Source organism: Tyto alba, unplaced genomic scaffold (assembly GCF_018691265.1).
Source record: "Tyto alba isolate M040663 unplaced genomic scaffold, T.alba_DEE_v4.0 Super-Scaffold_1000006, whole genome shotgun sequence".
NCBI lineage: Eukaryota > Metazoa > Chordata > Aves > Strigiformes > Tytonidae > Tyto > Tyto alba.
In genome coordinates, this window is record NW_024881272.1 from 19,010,833 (window position 1) to 19,033,088 (window position 22,256).

At 38.9% G+C, this 22,256-nt stretch overlaps 1 protein-coding gene across 1 annotated transcript in view; it reads left to right on the forward strand.

The window, feature by feature from the left end:
- SELENOF (selenoprotein F) overlaps positions 1 to 4,025 on the forward strand; it is a 28,495-nt gene extending 24,470 nt beyond the window's left edge. The window contains exons 4-5 of the mRNA XM_033000569.1: positions 514 to 563; positions 3,028 to 4,025. Of these exons, the coding sequence (XP_032856460.1) occupies positions 514 to 563; positions 3,028 to 3,159 (182 nt within the window). The 3' untranslated portion in view covers positions 3,160 to 4,025. The remainder of the gene's footprint in view (positions 1 to 513; positions 564 to 3,027) is intronic.
- Positions 4,026 to 22,256: the final 18,231 nt, after the last annotated feature.

The following is a 22,256-nucleotide window of genomic DNA, read 5'->3' on the forward strand; positions in this document are numbered from 1 at the left end:
CAAGACAAGATTGTCCATCTTGTTTGCAAGAATAACACCTCTACCCACCGTTTCCTCGGTGCCCTTTCACCCGCACCGCTGCAGCTTGTGTGCAGCATGCTGATGGGATGTGTGTCATATTTAGCCTCCCTCACAAAGCTTATCTTCAGCCAGATTTTGATCGCTCTAATGCTTTTCCTCACATTTGCGTATCACAGCAGCATATGGGCCAGTCTGCTGAAGACTGTCAGTTGTATACGCAGATAAACTGATTTAGACAGTTGCACTAGTGATCGAGGAAAATACAAGCAGATACGAAGCTTGTTTGGAATACTAAGCAAAAATAGGGTGTTCCTTAGCCATAATAGATTTAGTATTATTAATTTTATGAGGATATTAAAAATTTTAACATTAAAGTACCTCCTGAAGCATCATTCCAAAATAAGTAATTCAGGGAATACTAGCTTGAATGTAATCTACTTTATGCAAGTGGAGAAGGGTTTGATTATCTTTCTTTATTTTCCCAAACCATAGCTTTTGTCAGGAGTGATAAGCCAAAACTCTTCAGGGGACTGCAAATCAAGGTGAGTAATAACCTAACTTTTTTTATTTGGGATGATAGGAAGAATTAAGCTTGGTGGAGGCAATCCTCCTGTGGATTGTTCCTTATTTGCTGATCAAGTAATCCTTTAGCAGAGGATGTATATTTGCATTGCCACTATAAATCTTTACAAGTTCCTGCTGCTCATATTAATTGGTTTATTGCTCAGTAACTGTTTGGCACCAATTCTTTGTTGTTGGGGTTCTGGGGTTTTCTTGTTGTTTGTTTTAATGCAGGAAAAAATATACTGGGACCCATAAGTAATAGCAGATGGCAAAACAATGTGAGGAATGCTTGCATTCTGTCCTTACTCTGTGTATATCTTGGATATACTGAAGCTTATTCTGCCGTAGTTCCATTTTCTCCTGTTCTGTTCTCCCCTTGTTTTGTGATGGAGCTGCCATTTCTATATAATTCTATATAATTCAGTGATTCTTCTTTCTCATCCCTCTCAGAACTGCCTTCCTGTCTTCTGTGATTCTGTTTTATTTTGTAGTCTTCAAACATCCAGCTTTATAGAAATTAATATACTTAAATGGTGTTTCTTATGGCTTGCATATATGCAAAGCAGGGTAAGCTGCACTGCCTTTAAGTTCAGACAGTTCTTTGGTTTCAAGATTTAGTGTAAGACTTCACCTTCCTCTTCAAATCCTGTGTGAACTTCTAGCATACTTCAGATATACATCTTGATTCTCACATCTTGTGCTCCCATCTCTATTCACCAAATGGCACCATCTGGAATCACTTCATAGCTATGCATGGATGCAATAAGTGATTTGTCTTCTCAGCAGCAGATTCCATCTAAAACAGATTTCCTCTGTCTGTCTCATGCATTCATGTCTGTGTCCTCCAATTTCTTTCAAAAGCTTTTTCTCCTTCTGCATGACTGACTGTTTCATTTTTATTTTAAACTTTGTAGCTGTATTGAACATCAAAGCAGTCTGGACTACAATTGGTATAGAGCACTACCAGAAAAAAATTAGTGCAAATGGATCTGTATTTATTTTACAAGACTTTTGGAAAACTGATTAGAGATGCCACTAACTTCATTAAGTAAAACCAACTAGGTTAGCTCAGTAGGGTAAAGTAAAATACTTCTGGGGAATTCTTTCCATAAACTTAAATGGTTAGAGCCTTCTAATATTGTTAAAAGCTTTTATTTGCACTACATACTTTGTGACTCAGTGAGTCTTCAGAAGCATTAAAGTATTATGTTACCAGCAAAGCTGAGTAGGCGCAGATGCAACACAGGAAGAAAGAATGTGATTAAATTAGAAATTGATAGTAGAATTTCAAGCTGTTAAAGTGACCAGAAATTTCTAAAATTGAAAAAAAGGCTATTCATTATATGAGAATAATCATTCAGCTGCTTGATTCAAAAATCCAACTTCAGTAACTTAAAACAGTTGAAGTAGAATACCATCTTTCAAAGCTAGCCTAATGGCATTGGCCCCCTGCATATGCATTAGCTTGTGTAGTGGGCCAAGGAGAACAAGTAGTAGATGTTTCTCTCACACACACATTCCAGACACCCTCCATTCCCTCCCTCTTCATTTGACTTGTTCCCCCACTTTCTTCTCTTTGACATTAAATGCAAGTCTGAACTGAAGCCATTTCCTACCTATTTTATTTAAAGCAAGTAACTCTGTTCTGGTTCTTATGATACACATTTACTGATGTTAAATTAATGTGTTTTAATTTCCTGTGAAATGAGGCCTCTTTGTCCCTTATGCTTCCTTCTTTTCTCCCACCCTTATTCCTTCAGACTGTGTAAGAAAGCACCTAATCCAGAGCTGCAAACACTGGCCAACTGCTGTCGGTGGAGTGTGCAACCTACAGCATATCTCTGTCTTTAAAGCTTCAATATGGTGTCTCCCCTCATATAGCGGTTCTTCCTTTGCATATGCACATGCACACAAACTCAAGCTTTGAACATCTACTTCTCCTTAGAACCTGCACAGTAGATGAAAAAAATATTGGAAGAGAGGAGGTGGCAGTATAGGAGAAAACAAGATGAAAGACTGATCTCGTAGCTTAATTTGCTTTTTATAGTTCTGTTTTCTTTAAAAAAAAGTAGAATACATTGTTGTTAAACACTCTAGTAATAGAATTCATAAAATCAGAACAGAATGCATGGCACTGGAATATTTATAGCATTGAACGTTGTTAGGAACAACCAAACTCGTCTGTTTTTTAAGAATTGTAAGCTTTAAAAAGTCAAAGCTCAGGTTGATTTCTTAGCACAAATTGTATTGCCAAAGTTTGCCCAGAATACTCTGACGTAATTTAGTGCTCTGTTCTTAAGTATTCATGGTGTCACTGAACTTTTTACTATTCTTGTTTTGACATCTTTTTAACTGATGTAAATCAATTGTAGGTGTTGGGGAAGTGTTAATATGGAGAATGCATTTCCAGCCCAAGGTAACTGACTTATGTTTCCCCTGCAGTATGTGCGTGGTTCTGACCCTGTACTAAAGCTGCTGGATGACAGTGGGAACATTGCAGAAGAACTGAGCATCCTCAAGTGGAATACAGATAGTGTGGAAGAATTTCTAAGTGAAAAATTAGAACGTCTATAAATTGTTGCTTTCAGTCCTCTTTCCTTTTCATGTTTTGTCATGGTAATCTCAGATGAAGTGTGCTACAATTGAAAAACATTCCAGCTTCTATAATAATTTTAAAATATCTGTTGTGCTGTACTAAACATCTTGTAATTAGAAGGGGAGACTTTAGCACACATATCTGACAAGTTGATAAACAGAATAGCTTGCCTTAATATATTTCAGCTCTTAATGCATTTATCACTAACAAAATGCTTTGTTTCAGAGTTAATTATGCAAATATCAGTTTGTTATAATTGGGCCTGTTTTTACAAATGCTCTTGAAACTGAAGAGCTTAAAGTAATTGAAATGATTACCATGCTTTTTGTCTGCTGCTGTTTGCAAGAAAGTCAGAACCAAATGCAGTGTCCTATCTCCCAAAGAAACTTGACTGCTAATGCCCTTCTCTTTTTTGTATTTGAACTGTCCTTTTGATAGAAGCATTATTTACAGTGAGTATCTAGTTCACAGGTTTGAAAGCTGATGGAGGAACTCATGCTCTGGTACTGTGAAACATTTAGTAAGTACACTTTAGTGAAGACTACATAGAAAACCTCTGAGGTGTATGGAAGTCAGATGTCAGGTGTGCTTTACGTTAAGTGTTTTGCTTCAGAAAACATGAGATACAAGTCTTGAAAAACCTTTCCTTCTAACTTTCACAAGTTTATTGGAAGTCTGTTTATCAAATGAATTTATAAACTGTTCTTTTAAAATGTATATTTTTCTTTCTTAGTTGAAATTTATGGGAACAGGGAATATAGACAGTGTATATGGTAATGAGTCAAATCCGTTATGACTTTTCAGGTTTTTTCCACTTAGAGTGAATAAACATGGTAAGCAAGAATTATGTGTGTTTTTTCTGAAGTCTAATTAGCAAGTAAGTCTTCCCTTTAACTACTTCATGCACACCAGGTTTTGACTGGCTAAGTGTTATGCTATGGCCTGGATTGGTACTCAGTTTTTCTCTCCACGTATAATTTTATATCGCAAAAAATTTCTATACAATTTACAGATTTTATTCCCAGCTTTTCAGAAGAAATTATCAGCTTCATAGCAGAACAATAAACTTGGGACTGAGACCGCACTAGATTATCAGAAGTAATACACTAAGGTGATTCTTTAGGCATAGCCCGCCTTTTGAGTTTTTATTCCTGAAATATTCTTATAAACTCTTTAGAAGGTGCATATAGCTAGGTCACATGGTGTTATCCTCATGGTTATCATCCTCTCTCTTATTCTATGCCTTGTAAAACATGCTACTCATCTCCCAGATGATTGTGTGGGACAGCTACAATAGTGCTTACCACTGTCTTACAGAAATATGAACTATACACAAAAAGCACAGATCTCTGCAGCTTGTGCTAACATATCAAAGTTCAAACATGGATTTGTTCTTGGGACATGTACTAGTCAGCACATGAGCTATACCCAAAACATGTGGCATGACATTCACTGTTTTGGTAGTAAAAATATGCTGCCATCCACTGGTCTTTTAATATACTGACTATATCCCATACTTCTCATTCCTGTGTTTGCCAAAAGGGATTTCAGTTTTTGTGTTGAAAATTTATCGTGCTGTTTTAGCAGATTATTTCAATCTCATCCTTCTCTCCAGCCTTAGGTCCTTTTTACCATTCAGTGGTGAGATTGTTTGCTTCATTTGATATTTACCAAGTATTTCTCTCTGCTTATCTCTGTTTCTTCCTTCTTCCTCCTTAACATGATGGCCAGTGGGTTTCTGACCTTCAGCCTCTCTTTTCTTTCCCTGTCTTCCTACTGCCAGCCCACTACTTCCCACTCCAGCTTTTTCTTCTACTACCCGGTCCTTCATTCCTGCTCTTGCTTGTCTTTCACTGAAGCAAGGAACTCGTTCTTGTACAAGGAGATAACCAGCTATAGTGGAGGAGGATGACAGGCAAAGAATTTCTCCTCCAGCATACCTGGGTGTTATGACTGCAGTCCCAGTACTGTTTCTGCAGCCTCTTACCTTTCCCAGTACTGGTTCTCACTTACTCTCATCAAGGAGCATGGAAATTATATTTTATTCTGGTTTTCCTCATAGGCTCTTGATTTGCTGATTCCTATTCCACATATTAATCTTCCCTTGTAAAACAGATACTTATTCCCTTAGCTTAAAAGCATGCACAAGGTACATCCCTGTATTTCCTTATATACAGGAACATGGTGAGAGGCTTCCATGATTCTGTTACTGAGCTGCTGAGCCCTGAACCTACTTGATCTGTTAGCCTCTAGCCAAAGCTTAATTGCCTGTGCTGCTTGAGCTGGTGACTGTTCTCCATGCTGGTCTTGGAAGTGTCAAATACATACTGTCATTGCTTTATTCTTTCTCACTCTGTCCTTTAGATGATATTCAGGTTCTTGGCTCTACAGACACATGCTAGGAACATTTAACGTTCTGGCAAAAATGAGCTGGGCTTTGTGCTAAAAGAGGCAGTTGAAGTGAGGAATAATTTCTTTTGGAAATTCTTAAGTTTCTATTTATCAGTGTGGGTTTTTTTTCCTCCAGTCTGCAGCTGTGAAAATTCACAGAGCTCAAAAGGTTATTTTGGTTTATGGCAATTAACTACACAAAATACAAGGTTTAAAGCTCTTGTTTAAAAAGGAAGTGATTCATTTTTACTTATAGCCATGATAAGCACCCAGTACTTCATGAAAGGCATTCACTCAGATTTATGTAAGAATTTTTTAGTCTTATATAATGCTCTTCTTGTGCCAAATCTTGAGAGAGTTAATGAAAGGAAGAATAAAAGCAGCAAGCATGCATGACTGAGTTGAAACATGAAGTGTCCATCTACCTCTCCTATCTTTTTAAAAGTGAAAAAAGGCAACTCATCTTGCAGGAGAGAATATCAGTGCTTAAAAAAAAAAAAAGTGTTTTACATTGCATTTTGTACATAGATATGATATGTAGATGAATTTGAAGCATAGTGTACAAGCTACTTGGAAGGTTTCATGGGTACCTGCTTAGTCATAGATTCCTGCAATATGAACCAGAACAAAATGATTGTAGCAGGCAAAAATCTGTTTCAGAGCTAAGGGGAAACTTTCCAGCATACATTAAAATCAGGGAAAGAAAGTATTCAACTCAGACTTTGTTTTATTGTTTCATCACACAGAACAAGAACAGATTGCCAACTTAGTGAAGAGCGCACAGAAAAAAAAAAGTATGTGTGTTCAGAAGCCTGGGCTCCTATTGAGAATATAACTTTTTTTTTTGAACCTGAGCTTTCAGAAGCAAAGTAAATCTTCTGATACTCCTCTTCATCCAAGGAAATTAGACCCCCTTCCCTCCTCCTCAAAAAAAAAAAAAAAGAAAGAAAGAAAAAGCCAAAAAATGCTTTATTGTCATTCTGCTTCATTAGCATGGAAGCTGGATTTTTAGAGTTGCATTAGAATGTTACATTCTATCCAGAAAAGCAAACAGGCTCAAATCTAACTGGAGTTTCAAGAGTGCATTGGAAGGAACATAACTTGCTGGTTCTTGCAGTGTGTAGTGGAGGTTAGACAAAGCACAAAATTTTCTTTGCTAGGGATGCTTTGACCACTTGAAGTAAATGGACTTTGAAATTTGTCAAGCGAGCCTGAGAAATGCCCATCAAATGCTAAAACACAGGATATTTATATCAAAAACAGCTAAAGAATACATCATCTTCTGAATTTGTGTGGTTTTAAGTTGCTAACTGTTAAGGCCCAACCCAATTACTTTGAAACAAATTTGCTGTCATGTCTAAAAGGAAGAGCCCAAGGGACAAGATAGCCAAGGAGACAAAGAACAGATGCAGAGACATTATGTTATTGAACACCTGTGGTTCAGAACACCAGCTTCCCCCACAAATGCACTCTCGTAAAAAGTCTAAGCAGAGGGTAGCTGGAGAATATTTTCAGTCAGTTTTTTTCCTTATCTCTTGTCATATAGGATGGACAGAAGGAAACACATTATGAAATCACTCACGTAGTGATCTCAGACAGGAGACAAACTACAGAAGCAGACAGTATTCTTGCATTTATTGATTTAAATAGGAACCATGGCACCAGGTAAATACAGACTGTCTCAAAGAGCACCTGATTATCTGTGATGTTTTGAAATGGATTCCTGATGCTGAACGAGGCCTATCAATCAGCTTTGTTGCTGTCCGAGAAGCAAGGTATGCAACTACACGTTGCAGTTGCCCCTTTGTACACTGAAAGCCTTACATACAGCAGCACTTGTGTCTTCTGGCATACAAGGTAAAGCTTCTAAACACTACAAAATGGAATAAGTTTCTCAACACTTCTAAGGCAACCAAGATCAAAAGAGTTGACCATGATTTACCCTTGCATCAAGCAAGCACTTCTAAATCATAGTTCGTTTTGTCTGCTCTCTGCCTGTGTTGTCAAGCGTATTTGTTTCAAAGCACTTGCAGCAGTGCAGTGGTCCCAGATGACCTAAAGAGCCTAATGCATAAACTGCAAGTAGACAGTGGTGACATACATACCCTCATAGGGTATTCCTACCAGTAATTGTTTTCCTTGAAAATATATACCACACATATATTCTACAGTGGCCCAGTACAAAACAGTGTTAATGACATTAATTGTGCGTTTTTTGGAAGTTTCTAGCAATATTAGTATGTTATCCTGACAGCCTTCAGAGGTCACATATGCCTAATATAGTTTAAACATTTTCTAGAAAGGGAATTGATTCTAGTGCACAGGAGTTCAGGAGTTGCAGATACTTGCCAGTATGAGCCCTTTAGTGGTCGTGGTAAGTTTGGGTAGGTTTGTAGCACATGAAAAAATAGGTAAGAGCACATGTTGTGCTTTGGAAAGTTACAGTTTGACCAGCTTCAAAAAAATAAGACACAGTGGTATGAGTATCATTACAAGCTATAAAGTATATACCACAGTTGCCAAGCCCACGAAATGCAAGTTTACACCACATCTTTGCTACAGTGTGCGACAGTTGTTCCTTCAGTGCTGCTGTTTTGTCTCCCTGAGGGTTATCTGTTCACTGCGTTCAGATTGAGATTAAAATCAGATCGCTTGACTAGGCATAAAGTTATGTCCTTATCCATTTCTGGAATATAAAGATATTCTTTGCTCTAAACATCTCCCAGAAGTGACAGCAAATAAAAGAACTTATTAGAAATTGAGTAGGAGGGGAAAACAATTCTCTGTTTTCATAGGAACACTTAACTTTTATATTTAGTAGGAACAAAGGCATGAACTGAAGGCAGGAGGACAGTAACAACTAAGCGGTAATTCGAGTAAGAATAAAGTTGTTTAGTAAAAATCAATGGATACTACACAAAGCTATGAAACAGTATTTTTTTCATAACTAACTCAGGGTTTCAATCTCAATAAAGCAAAAAAGATTTGTACACAAAATAGAGTACCTTAATTTCATGATTTAAAAGCCATGTTTACTGCTATATTAATTACACATGCTTTCAACAAGTTATTCTTTTAAAGTAGTTGTATGTACATGTGCCATACAAAATACATCACAAAAAGGTAAGAGTTAACAATCAAAAAACCAGCAGATTCAAGCTCCAGACACTGAGATACTTCTGCTTTGCCTTGGTTTTAAGTGCCTGATTTACTCAGCAGCAGCAGAAAAGCAATCACTCTAGTGAGTCAACATTGTAACAAGGCACAGTATGAGAATGTCTTACTTCTGGGTATTCTTCCCAAAATTTTACTGTGGTGAAAATCCCACTATAAGTCATGTTGGATGGAATGGGAAGGAGTAAATCAATCTTACTGTAAATACACAAATTAATCTAAGAATATATTGCCTAGTTTCTGTATAATGGAAATCTTCAGAGGAGGCTGTGTTGGCATTTGATATAAAGGAATAACTAGATAATGGATTTACAATGTAGAAGTCTTAACATTTCCAAAACGATTCACTAGAGCAGTTCTGTACCTTGACCTTCTCTGCCAGCATCCAGCACTGCAGTACAGTACATATCCTGGAGCTTGGAATACATCCTCTTGGGGCTGAGTGCATCATGCACAAAAGAAACCATTTCTGAAGTCACTTTTGCACATTCATGAATGAGAACAAAGGGAAGAGACATTCCACAGCACTTTTCTACCTGCCAGTTAGATGGGGCCCAAGCAGATGCCTGGTTTGGAAGGGCATAAAAGAATACTTCATCATTTATTTTAGAAAGTCGTACATGGGAATATAATCTACATGGTGTGTCTCAGCAACTGTAGAAAAATGGTCCCACAGGACAGGTGGTAGCCACAGAACCTGCATGCCAGGGTGCAACCACTATCTGGGAATCCCACAAAACAAGTAGAAAGAGGAAAGACATTGGGACTGCACAACTTCATAGCTTAGAGCAGCATGACATTCTCTTGCCAGGTAACCTGAATCGGTTTCCAAGAAACACAAAATCAGGAATATGGATGGTTAAAACTTTATCAGAAGAGAATCTCAGTGGTACTTAAAAGTGGATGACCTCTGGCCTTTGTTTTCTGGGATATAATCTCAAAGGTTAGCTCAAAATTTTTCCTTAAAGTACTTCTAGATGTGTCCCTCAATTTTAATACCGTTATTTGCAAGTTTTCGATCCTGAAAAGATACTGGAAAATGTTCTCTTGAAGATGATCTTGTGAGGTTGGATTTGGTTAGCTAGGAGCCTTTCTGTCTCCTCCCCCCCACACCTCGAAGATTGAAGTGATACTGATAGGAAAAGCACATGATTTAATATTTGCTGTTGCTTGCTTGAGGCCAAGCTATGATTAGGAGGGCAATTCACATTTTAGTATAGTCTAATTATTTTTAACCCAGTATTATCTTCACATTGTTATTTCAGTGGGACAGTGGCTCAAACCACAGACTAAACACTCCTCATCTTAAACATGGGCAGAGAAAAATTTCCACTTTTCTTTGCAGAATGTATGTAATTTTAAGGCAGAATGTCTATCAAACCTATCTAGGCTACAGTTCCTGAGTAGGCTGGAAATTCCATGGGCAAGCACAGATTTTTGGTGCAGGAGGATAAGCAGAGAACAGGATAGTTAAGATAATTTTTTACTCTGCCTTTTCCTCCAGCTTTCAATGACTTGGTTTCTCCAATGTTACTCCACATTTTAGGCCATCTGACCTGGTTTCTGGAAAGCACTGATCTTTGGTAAGGAGAGGTCTTGAGAACAGACAGATAAATCTTTAATTAGCAGGTTTAGGTGGCTCATGGTGAAAGACCTCAGAGCCTGTGTACTTACCCAGTGCAGCCAGGCTCCAACCTGCAGAGTTTCCAGTCAGACTGTATGACTCATAATGCTGCCAGCTTGTTTCTTCCCCTTCTGGGTCTGACAGAGCAGAGCTGTAATAAGGTCACAAACGGCAACTTCCCTCCACTCCCAGCAGTGAGGAAGCACCCGCACTCACACTCCAGCGTTGGACAGCCATGCATGCCCCAAACCAAACAGCCCCGTCTCCAGAGTGGAGTCTTGCTAATGCTTTTATTAGATTATCTACATCAGTCACAGAGTATCTAGTTTTACGACTTTTCACTTCTGAACTCTGCCACACGCACTACTGGGAGCCCGGCCAGGCTTTCCCCATGTGGCCCGCTCACCCTCCTTGCAGAGGGTCACCCTGCGCAGAAAGTCCCCAAGGGAAACGGCCAAGTGTCACGTATGACCTTGCCAAAAGGTTGCTGAAGGGACTGTGACAAAGAAGATCCATAATCTGATTTTCCCCCTTGTGTGGAACAGGCAGAGGTGTGACACCGGCTGTGGGACAGCCTCCCTGTGACCTCCCAACTTGGCCTGGACCTCTGCCATCGGCGGCAGCAGCTCCCTCTGGAGCCTGTGCTGCCACCCCGTTCCTGTCACACCAGAGGCCATGGTCCATCAGAAGAGCAAATCTGGAGAAACAAAATCAAAGCAGAGCTCTTACTTCTTAATCCTGGCTGTGAAGATTCAGGATTTCCCAAAGAAAAGCATGGCAGCTCTCACTGGCCTTCAAACAGATTTGCCAGGCCAAGAAATAAGCCTTACAGATCATTTCTGCATCAGTGGAACAAAAGGCAGATCCTGCCATCAGGCAGAGCACATATTACTGTGAAACAAATAGAAGAGGACATTTGACACCCAGACAAAGAGTGTGCATATATAAAGGGAGAGAGGGACTTTTATCTGCACCCCGTAGCAGCCAGTGCAGCCCGGCTGCAGGCTGCCTGGCGCCATCTTGCCTGCCCTCCCTCCTGCCAGCAGCACTGGCCACCCCGAAGGGGACTGGTCTCCACAGCAACCCAGGATAGTGATTAATGTCAGGACAACATGGATGCGCTTTCCTAAGGTGATCTGAGAGACAGAATCACGTAAGCAAGTGGGTGTAATAGGGGGCTTTTCTCAGTTTATTTCTTTTAAATAAAAAAGGTAAGTCTAAAGGGACATTCAGTTTGCTTGTCCTAAGCTTCAGAGCTGTGCACAGCTTCAGCCCTAGTCAGCTGCAGCCTCCCTTGTTGACCCTTTTCCTAGTTTAGTGACAGATTCTTCATCATGAAACTATTTTATTTATTGTCATTTAGCATTGTAACAGCTGAGGATTGCCATAAATTATTTCTGTGAAAGTGAAACTTATCCCTTAGCCTAACATGAGCACTGCTGCTGTTCACCATTTATGCATGTACAAGCACTGGAAAGCCACAAAATTTAATAACACCAGGAGCATCTGTTGCCCCATTTCTCACCTTTTCAAGGACTGGGCCCCAGCCGGATCTTGCTCAAGATGGGAGTGTGGTGACAAGGACTGACCCTGCTCTTGGCAAAACGCAGACTGCCACCTGCGGCTTGTTACACACAGACAGTGCCTTGGCTCTGCTAGTGCTCTGCCTCTTACATGTTTCGTAAGCCTGAGTTTCTCCTTGGTTTTAAGTAAAGATACACATAATCATATCCCTCCTCCCTTTTAGCAGATAATTATTCTTTTAAAATGTACTCAGAAGAAACATCACTTACAAACCGTGAATCTATATTCAGTGAGAAATTTTACCCTAGATTAATTTTTCATCTTTGGTTACAAAATCAGAGGCACAGCATCATCAGTTCATCCCAAAGTGAGCATGAACAGTGTAAACCAGGGATTGAGAAAAGGGTCATTTTGACCATGAAGATCACATGTGCATGACAGATATCATGTCTGCATTGGAGCAGCATGATTACAGAAGTCTTTCATGAGTTACTTTTAATGACAGTGTTAGTATATAAACTCTTTAAAGTTTATACTGTATTGACACAGGCTACTGAAAGAGCCACCGAAAAACTCTGATCAATTTCTGTAGCAGAGTCAATGGTTTTCATGTGATCTGAAGTTCACCATACAGGTAAGAATTGTTGTCATTAGCAGATAATTTCTATACATAGACAGGCACATATATGAACAGCCCTGCAGTGAGTGTCTGAGCGACAAGTTGCCTATTACCAACATTATTCTTCTCTGGCACCAAGCAACACCCAGAAACCTCACTCCCATGGACATAGAGCCTTCCAAGGGGCTGAGCCTGTCAGCATACCTCTAACGGGTCTTCTGTTGACATAGGAGTACAGTATGAAGATCCTGGCATTTTAAGGGGTTTCTGATGTGTATTACTTACAGTACTTGCTTCCAAAGATAAGGGAGGCTGTTTGCCTGTGTTGAATGCCAGTGCTTGTGAGACAAGCAAAAGTTGTGATCTTGCTTAAAGCAGTATAATTTCAAGAATGACTTAAAAACTCAGGTAAAAACCTTCATCTCAGCTGAGAAAGCTGGAAGACTTTCTGAAGATAGTTTTCACCACTCTTTGCTACTGTTGGTCACCTCTGTCTCCATGAGCACAGGGCAGAGGGTGAGGATTACAGAGCAAAAGAGATGGTGCTGATAATCCAACATTACATGATAGCACATTCCAGGTGTGCTTCTAGGGAATATCTCCCACTTTCATGTTACAGGAATCTGGACCATATATCCTAAGACCATGATGATATGAACCAAAGCACACTAAGCAAGGACAACTGGGAGGTTCACATCAAAAGCACATGCCCCCTGTGAATGAAAACACTAATACAGACAATTAAACTGTGTCCCTTCCCAGCTCCACAGTCCATGTCTCCCTTCCTCTGAGCACAGCCATTTGACAAAGAACAGTACCTGATCCCTGCAGATATACATTTACGGATGGACACCATTGTCACCATTATTCACAATCCTACTGTGTGCTTTTAAAAATTATATTTAGCACACTTGCTACACTGATATTTGCTGCAGAATTGACAGGATGACAAACAACTACAGTAATCACCATTGAGACAGAATCAGCAGTTGGCAGCAGTGCTACAGAGTGGGCTAAAATAACACACTGTTCTCCACTATTTTTTTTCCAAAGGGTTACCACTGCAAAGCAGCTAGCATTTAATTCCATCCAGCAAAGACCTTACAAATATACATATTCTGAATGTACAAACCATCCCACTCATATAAGCACATTTAAATGATTTGCTGGACTCAGACTCATAAGTATGCTATACCTTGCAAGTGCAAAGAACAGAGACATCAGCATTTTTTAAACTAGAGCAAATAAAGGTTAAATTGAAAATATGCAGGATTTTGCACAAGCTGAAAGCAGTTCAGTGGAGCACAGAAACTAATGCCACTGGTTCTGGTCCTCTGTGGTCACAGAAGTGGTAGCCTACAGGGGCTGTTGGGACAGAGTCTCTGGAAATGTCCAGTCTAGGAAGAGCTACAATCTATACAAGTCTCACATACAGTGATCGAAGTCTCCAGGAGAATTAAATTACATTACCTGTATACCTGCTCAATGTTCATCTGGCACCAAATCTTCAATACCTCTCCAGTCAAACTCTATAGTTCTTTAAAGACATTAAGCTACCAATCTAGCCCATCACACCCTATCCATGAAGTCACATTCAACCAGACTCCCCTCATCTCTAATTTTAACCAGTTTCCTTGTTTATTCCATCAGTCATTCCATGCCAAATTTAGATGAACACTATTTATCCTTAGGCATGTCTTTACATTCAAAAAAATTTTAAAAAGTGTGTGATCTACAGACCTTTTTACAGAATTAACACAGTTATTGGAAAGCTTTATGTTCCTCCCTTGTTACCACAGATTTCTCCAAGCCTCTCAGCATATTAGCAAACACATGCTATCTAATGACCCCAACTGGGATTGCAACTGGAACCACAGGGTTCCCGCTGCACACTGACAGGTGGAGTTTGGATTTTTCTTTTCTAATCATTCATTTCTCACCATCCATAGCCCTACAACCTCTTACCTTCTTGCTCACCAATAATGGCAGGGATTGAGCCTGTCTGAGAAGCTGGAGGGAGGAAGAATCTGCACTTCCAAGAAGCCATCTCCTGCGGCACAAATGGTGCAGAGAAACTTCAGAATTAGGTTGTACAGCAACCGAGCAGGTCTGGTGGAGGCAGGACTTGCCTTTTGATTCCTGTCATTTACAGCTGCAAACTCAAGTGCTACCAGCTGTGTGAGCTCAGTCGAGTGCAACTTGGAAAAGCCTTAGGGTAGCCATGGTAACTTGTAGATCTTCACCTGATGCACTAGTCACTGTATACTGCTTTGGAGAGAAATACTCTTGTCTCTAAAAGTATCTTAATATTAACCTACAGACTTCGAAAAGTGAGAAAACTTTGAATTAGCTAGAAAAAAACCCCCACCTTACTAAGTTGACACTAGCAGTTATTCTATTAGCATAGGGCAAATATATCTGTTCTGATCCAGATTTGACCCTACCACTGTTTTCCTGAGTGGCTGCCAGACCTTCTCACAACTGGTGCTGAACAATCCTTTTTTTAATTTTTTTTTAAAAATGCTGTCCAAGGACCAAAGCAACAGACCAAAATGAAAGCTTAGCAAAATTATAATGTCAGGGTCTCTTTTCAGGACAAGTGAGAGATATTTCTATCTTAAGTATTTTTTCCCTTTTGCTAATGTGAGCTCTTGAGAGGTCATCTCTGAGCCAGCCTTTACAGGAGGATATAACTTAGACACAAACCATCAGGAAACAGGAAGCTCAATCACCATATCACTAAGACAATTTGGATGATTCATCCCTCATTTCTGTGCTGCAGTTTCTCCCAGGTGAAGAGAGACTATGACACCTTTGTAAAGGAAGTTTATGATCATCAATATGGAGGCATTATACTGAAAATAATGAATAGTTTAGTTTCTCTACAGGGGGAGCAGGATTAGAAACCTAGAAACTCTTCTCAATGGAGAAACACCAGTGTTATTTCCACTAGATGGCATGTAAAGGTTGATGGGGGAAATGTGAAATTAAGCCTCAGTGGCATTGGCCTTTCCCTCTTCCAAAGACACATAAAACATAACTCCCTGAAATCTCCAAAAAAGGGATTTCAACATTTCAAAAACTTCTAACATACAAAACCCCCCACATTTGTGAGACTCCTGATGTATATCAACATCACTGTTGAGTATCTAGAATTAAAAGCAATTTAACTCAGAGAAGTAAAATTTGAAGATTATTTCTGGTTTCAAACATTTCTCCATTCGAAGAAGCAATTTCCTAGCTCATTATTTCAATTCCAGTACTTTTGCTTCTGCCTATAACTGTGTAAAGACATTTTAAAGCTTTAATTCATTTTGCAATTCTAAATAGCTTCCCTTAATCGCTCATGTCGAACACCTATTTCATGTTTTTAAAAAATTTATAAAACAATTCTGTGCTGTCAGGAGGAAGAAAATTCTTAGCATTCAGATTATTAACTGCATGCAAGCTCCCCATGCTAGTGTGTTTCCTATCATTAACTTCTGACAGGAAACTATTTATAAAAGGTATAACATTCATACAGTAATTTAGTGTTTGCATTCATGGTACATTTTCTAGACATTCCTTCAGCTAAGGTACAGAATTCATCAAGCTACTCAATTTGTTTGGAGAGGATTCTCACTGCCAGATGCCATGCTGAATGCTCCATGTCACAGAACAATGGTGAGGGCAGTAGCATAGAATACAACTGAGGTTGTGTCTGTCAACTTGACTCTCTTTGCATTTTCACCAAACACAAATTCACATGGCTAAGTGAATCTAACAAGCTTGCAGTGTACTGCCTTGTACTTCCACTAATAGCTGTGTGATTAATTGGTTACAGCCCATTATATTAGAACATACCCGGTTAGGAATTCTACTTAAAGAAAAAGGAAATGGATCAGGATTGGGCTGCAGGCCAAGTTTAGCAAGGATTTTCAACAATTCATAAATTCTTAAGGTAAATGAAATGGAACAAAAAACTAAAATGGTTTCAAGTATATTTGAGATACAGGGATTCAACTCTAGTCTCACAGGACTCCGTAGACCTTGACCCTAAACAAAATATTTGGCAGTCCGTGGAAAATAAGACATCCTAATTCTGCAGTCCTCATTTAGACAGCGCTTGTAACCATAGTGCCAGAAAGGCAATGACTAAATTTCCATCACCTCACATAGGGACAAACATCATCTACGAACTCTCAGGAGAGTTTTTCCTAAAAAAAGATGCCTGGACTTAGTTTATTTATGGCTGATGCGGCTTTGATAACGCTATTCCCTTTCCTGGAAGTATTTATTTCAGACCAGATGACTACGTGACCCTCTAAAAGACTAGCTTTGAATTGGGATAAGGGAAACCACAAACATATCAACTACTGATTAGACATTTAACCATTAAATCCTTTTGCTCTAAGTTTAATATGGAGTTGCATGACCCAGTGGAGACAATCCACAAATTCTGAAAGAAATTGATTAAAAGGTACCAGGTTGCACTGCAGAATTTCAGAGGGCTCCGCTACCCTCCACCGATAATTTCAGTCTCCATTTTTGGTGAACTGAAAGTCTGTTTCCCTTTATGCTCAATTACTTTGTGCTGAATATAAATGGGAATATTCTTGCCTGTTCCTTCCAGGTGGAAGCATAAAAATTACTAATGGGACTCCTGCCAGAAATTTGAGTCAGAGAAGTAATATGATGTCTTTTGAATGGAGAACATTTGTTTCATAAGCCTTTCATATTTGTGGGTTGTCATGAGTGCCTTTCTGTGTACAACATTGAAATGGCAAATTCTTGGGGCTTTTAAAATTAAAACAAAGGAAGCAGCAACCTGTTGCTGTTTCCATACAATTCCACAGAACTGCAATACCTGACTAAAGCCCCTGACCAGTGATCTATTTCACAATGTCAGTTTTTACGTCCTCCTAGTTTTTAAGCCCTCTCCTTAATATCATTATCAATGATCTGGACGAGGGGACCGAGTGCACCCTCAGTAAGCTGGCAGATGACACCAAGTTGGGTGGGAGTGTTGATCTGCTTGAGGGTAGGAAGGCTCTACAGAGGCATCTGGACAGGCTGGATCCATGGGCCAAGGCCAGTTGTATGAGGTTAAACAAGGCCAAGTGCCAGGTCCTGCACTTGGGTCACAACAACCCCACACAACGCTACAGGCTGGGGGAAAAGTGGCTGGGAAGTTGCCTGGGGGAAAAGGACCTGGGGGTTTTGGTCAGCAGCCAGCTGAATATGAGCCAGTGGTGTGCCCAGGTGGCCAAGAAGGCCAACAGCATCCTGGCCTCTATCAGCAATAGTGTGGCCAGCAGGACTACGGGAGTGATTGTCCCCCTGTACTCAGCACTGGTGAGGCCGCACCTCGAATACTGTGTTCAGTTTTGGGCCCCTCCCCATGATAAAGACATTGAGGTGATGGATGGAGTGTGTCCAGACAAGGGCAATGAAGCTGGTGAAGCGTCTGGAGGACAAGTCTTGTGAGGAATGGCTGAGGGAACTGGGGATGTTTACCCAGGAGAAAAGGAGGCTCAGGGGAGGCCTTATTGCTCTCTACAACTCCCTGAAAGGAGGTTGTAGCGAAGCGGGTGTTGGTCTCTTTTCCTAAGTAACAAGCAATAGGACAAGAGGAAATGGCTTCAAGCTGCACTAGGGAAAGATTAGATTGGATAATAGGAAAAATCTCTTCACTGAAAGAGTTGTCAAGCATTGGAACAGGCTGCCCAGGGAAGTGGTTGAGTCACCATCCCTGGAGTTATTTAAAAGATGTGTAGATGTGGCACTTAGGGATTTGGTTTAGTGGTGGACTGGGCAATGTTAGCAGTTGGGCTCAATCTTAAAGGTCTTTTCCAACCTAAACAATTCTATAGCAAGAGTCAGGCCTGGGAGTACACTAAGAAAAGACAACAAACAAAGTAAAATATAAATTCAAGGCATCTCTATATTCAGTACCACTAGATATACAGAAAAATAGGATAATTATTCTAGGTCAGATCAAATAGCATGGCCAGACAGCTTCCTAGAAACCCAGACCTTGGGCACCACTAATCTGGTTTTGTTCAATATATTATGTCTTAGTTGTATCTTCCAGTGATTACAGGCATCATAACACAGAAGTTCTATATAAAGGAGATTTCTTGTCATATTAAGTCTTAAATTTTAGCATGGACATCTTAATATTTAAAGGTTTAATGACTTACGAATAAAGAGCAGAACCATTATGAAGCAACCCATATCCCCAGTGGATTCTGCTAGGGTACCTTGCATCGTACCTTGTATTTAATAGTACTGTGTAATTACCGGTACTTGTTGGAGTCAGCATATATTCTCAAATGCCCGTGCTTGAAAGGGAACATCATCATAATGTCTGTGTTGTTGCCAAGTCTAAAAGCCAGATGGACAGACTGCTGACAGCAGAAACTCACTGGAACCAAGCAATCATGACCATAATCCTCTGCAAAAAGCAGCTGTGTACATTGAACTTCCGATGCTTATTTTGTGGCATGACTGATTGAGACAACAATAAAAAGCACCGTCACGGGATAATAAAATGACAATTGGTGTTAAAAGTGGCTTTATGGATGCATCAGTGCAACAATTAAGGATGGACAGAAAAATATTTGTCAGACTCACAGAATGAACTTCAGTGAAGCTGCTTGGTAGAAATCATTATTTTAACAGGAGACTGGAAAGGCCAGATGTAGTATATGAAAAGCCACATTCTACACAGATGCATTGAAGCCGCATATAGTACATCAAGTTTTTGTATTGCTAGTTATTTTGAAGCATAACAGAGGCAAATTAACTGATTTTTCATATATTATCACACGTAGACTCCTATAATACACCTCAGGTCACTCTTGCATGACTGCCCCAAAAGAACTGAGTTGAGATCTAAGAGGTCATTATTCAGTGCTGATAATCAAATGCTCCAAAATTAATTGATTTCTATTTAATCTCATTTAATCCATTGATGCTTTATAATTAATTCCCAGATTAAACCCTAAATGTATTATCGATAGCAGAACCAGAACAGTTTTAATGCTACCTCTTCCCTGAGCCAGATTTAAAAGTGCAACTGCCATGTATGTTTCTTCTGCTGAGAACAATACAGCAAATTGCAATTATGAAGCTGCATCCTGTGGCCAAACTTAGGGTTCAATTATACAGCTACCTACAACCAAAAAATTCAAGCTACAAGTACCATATGTAAGTACTTAATCTGAATCACTCTTATGCTTTTATGTATTCTGCCAATGTTTTGTTCTAGAATACACCTATACTTTTTCAGTGGTTACTTATTGTAAGTCATATGCTAAGTATATACACAAACTCCAATTACTTGCATGGCTTTGTCAAAATATCTTTAGGTTTCACATTTGGGCATTTTCCATTTTGCTTCTTTTCCCCAAAAATATCAAAACATCTTTTGGAAGATTCTGTTGGACATGGAGTTTCTGGTAATGGCATAAGCAGCTTGCATGTAATTCTCTTGTTCTGTTTTAGCAGGGCACCTACAGTTATTAAACTTTGTATTTTTCAAATCTTGGTATTACTGCTTTAGTCTACTGCTACAGTATCTGCATCATAACAAGAAAGACACTGGTGTTCCCTAAAGGTATGGAATATCCTGACAGCTTGAATATATGGGCTTACCTCTATTCTTTCTTGCATCTTCCATAATGTTCAATAAATTCCATGTTATAAAGGTACCTGAGCTAGTGACACTGTAAGAATTAATATGACAGCATACTAATTCACATACTGTATATGAGATCCAGAGATGCTAGCTCCAATCCCAGAGTCAGTAGAGCTGTAATAACGCAGTGTTGTTTGTGGGCTAATTATGCTTCCATTTCAGAAGACTAATTAGTCTGGGCAGAGCCCTATGCTAAGTTCAGTATCTCTGTAGAGTCATGTACTTCATGGATAGGTTTCTTTCCTTCCTCTGCCTTCCCACACACATTTGGCTGAACAAAGACACTATACTGATGGTTTTACCTGTAGCCAAAATTTCCACATGGTAGAGAATTCTGCTCCAATATAGAACACTACTCTAGAAAGAAAGAGAATCAATATAACAATTACAGAAGTCTCATGGTTTGCAAAAAGTCCAAATCAGGATTTCTGTTAAGAATCAGAAGTTACTTTTCAAGCTTAGCCTGACTAAGAAAACCTTAAAAACAGCAATTATGGTAGAAACTACTTAAAGCTAGTATTTAGTTTTCTAAAAACATTCATTTACTCACAATAATCATGCCTTATATTAACCCATCTGCCACAAAAGCTGATAATCTTTGATGAAAACTCACTCAGGTTTGTTACAGAGTGTGCACAGGATGGCTATTCTGGTTGAAATTGTCCAAAATCTTAGCATTAATTAGAAAATTTGAGTAAAATGCCAGTAAACATAGGGAAAAAAAAAAAAAAAGGAATGCATAGAACAGCAATGTAAGTATTTACCCCCACACACACACATTCTGAGGTATGAACTCAGAATCTTGCCAAACTTGTTATTAAATATAAGGTAATGCATATTCTACACTTTTTTCCATGTTTGAAATCTGATTTCCCAAATGCCTGAAACTTTCATATAGGATTTTTCTGGCTTGGCTTACCTTTTTTTTCCTTTCTTTCAACCAATAAAGCTTGGTCTAAGAAAATGCAACTGAAAAAATGAGACCCTCAAAGCCAACTTCAGTTACTTCCATATTTGTTGCAAAAGTTACTGAGTTAGAAAGTAAACCCAAAGAAGTCCCATCAGTTTTTGCTTGAAAGTTCCCCACAAAATAACAGTTAAAGAGGCTAAATTGTGGGACTACCTGTAATAAAGTTCTATTCAGCATAATACTAGTGTTAAACGAGCACTTTTCTACCAGCTTCCCTTCTCAACGGTACAACACAGAACCTTAGGTCAGATGAGTTTAAGAAAACAGTAACAAATTTCTCTACTTAAAAGGAAAATGATTTTTGGTTTGAAATTAAACAGAAACAGGGAGAACTGAGAATATGGATTTGCAGTTTCATGAGAGTAAGGAATCAATTACATTTTCTCTCACATATAGCTTAAGCTGCTGGCGTATAACAAAAAATAATTCTGACTGCTACCAAGTGTTGCCTTCACATAGATGTACTACTTGTATTTCACCAAACCCCCACCATCTTTTTAAATGCTGCTCTAAAATTTTATTGCATTTAAGTAGGAAGTAAATGTTCTGATATAGCAAAGAGTCAATTTAAAAAATTATTTTACATACATATTTTTGAATATTCTATATATTAAGTCAAATTAATATTTTTAATTTGAATTTAAACACATTTTATGGCAGTCCACATCAGAGAGGACTGGAGACCACCACTGTAGTTAAAGTGTTCAGTCTTCTTCCTTCTAAGCCATGTCTTTATCTTTCTATTAAGTCTATTTAATGCATCATGGATTATTCATGGTTATTTCTAATTAATCAGTAATTATTACTATTGTTTCTTCTAATCTTTGCATTTAACAGACTGAATAAATCTAGGATTTTCTTGATGATTGCCCCAAGAAGGTTGCAATTGATGAAACAAAGCAATCTATTTATTTTAATGTAACCTCTGCACTCTAAAAATGAAAGAGCCTATTTCTGGAAATGCAATTCAAAATCAAAATAATCATTTTTTAATTAAACAACCACCTCACCTAAATGAATACAATTTTATCCATCCCACTGGAGTAATTTGTATCACTGAAGGTTTCATCACTACATGTTTGCAAGGACAGT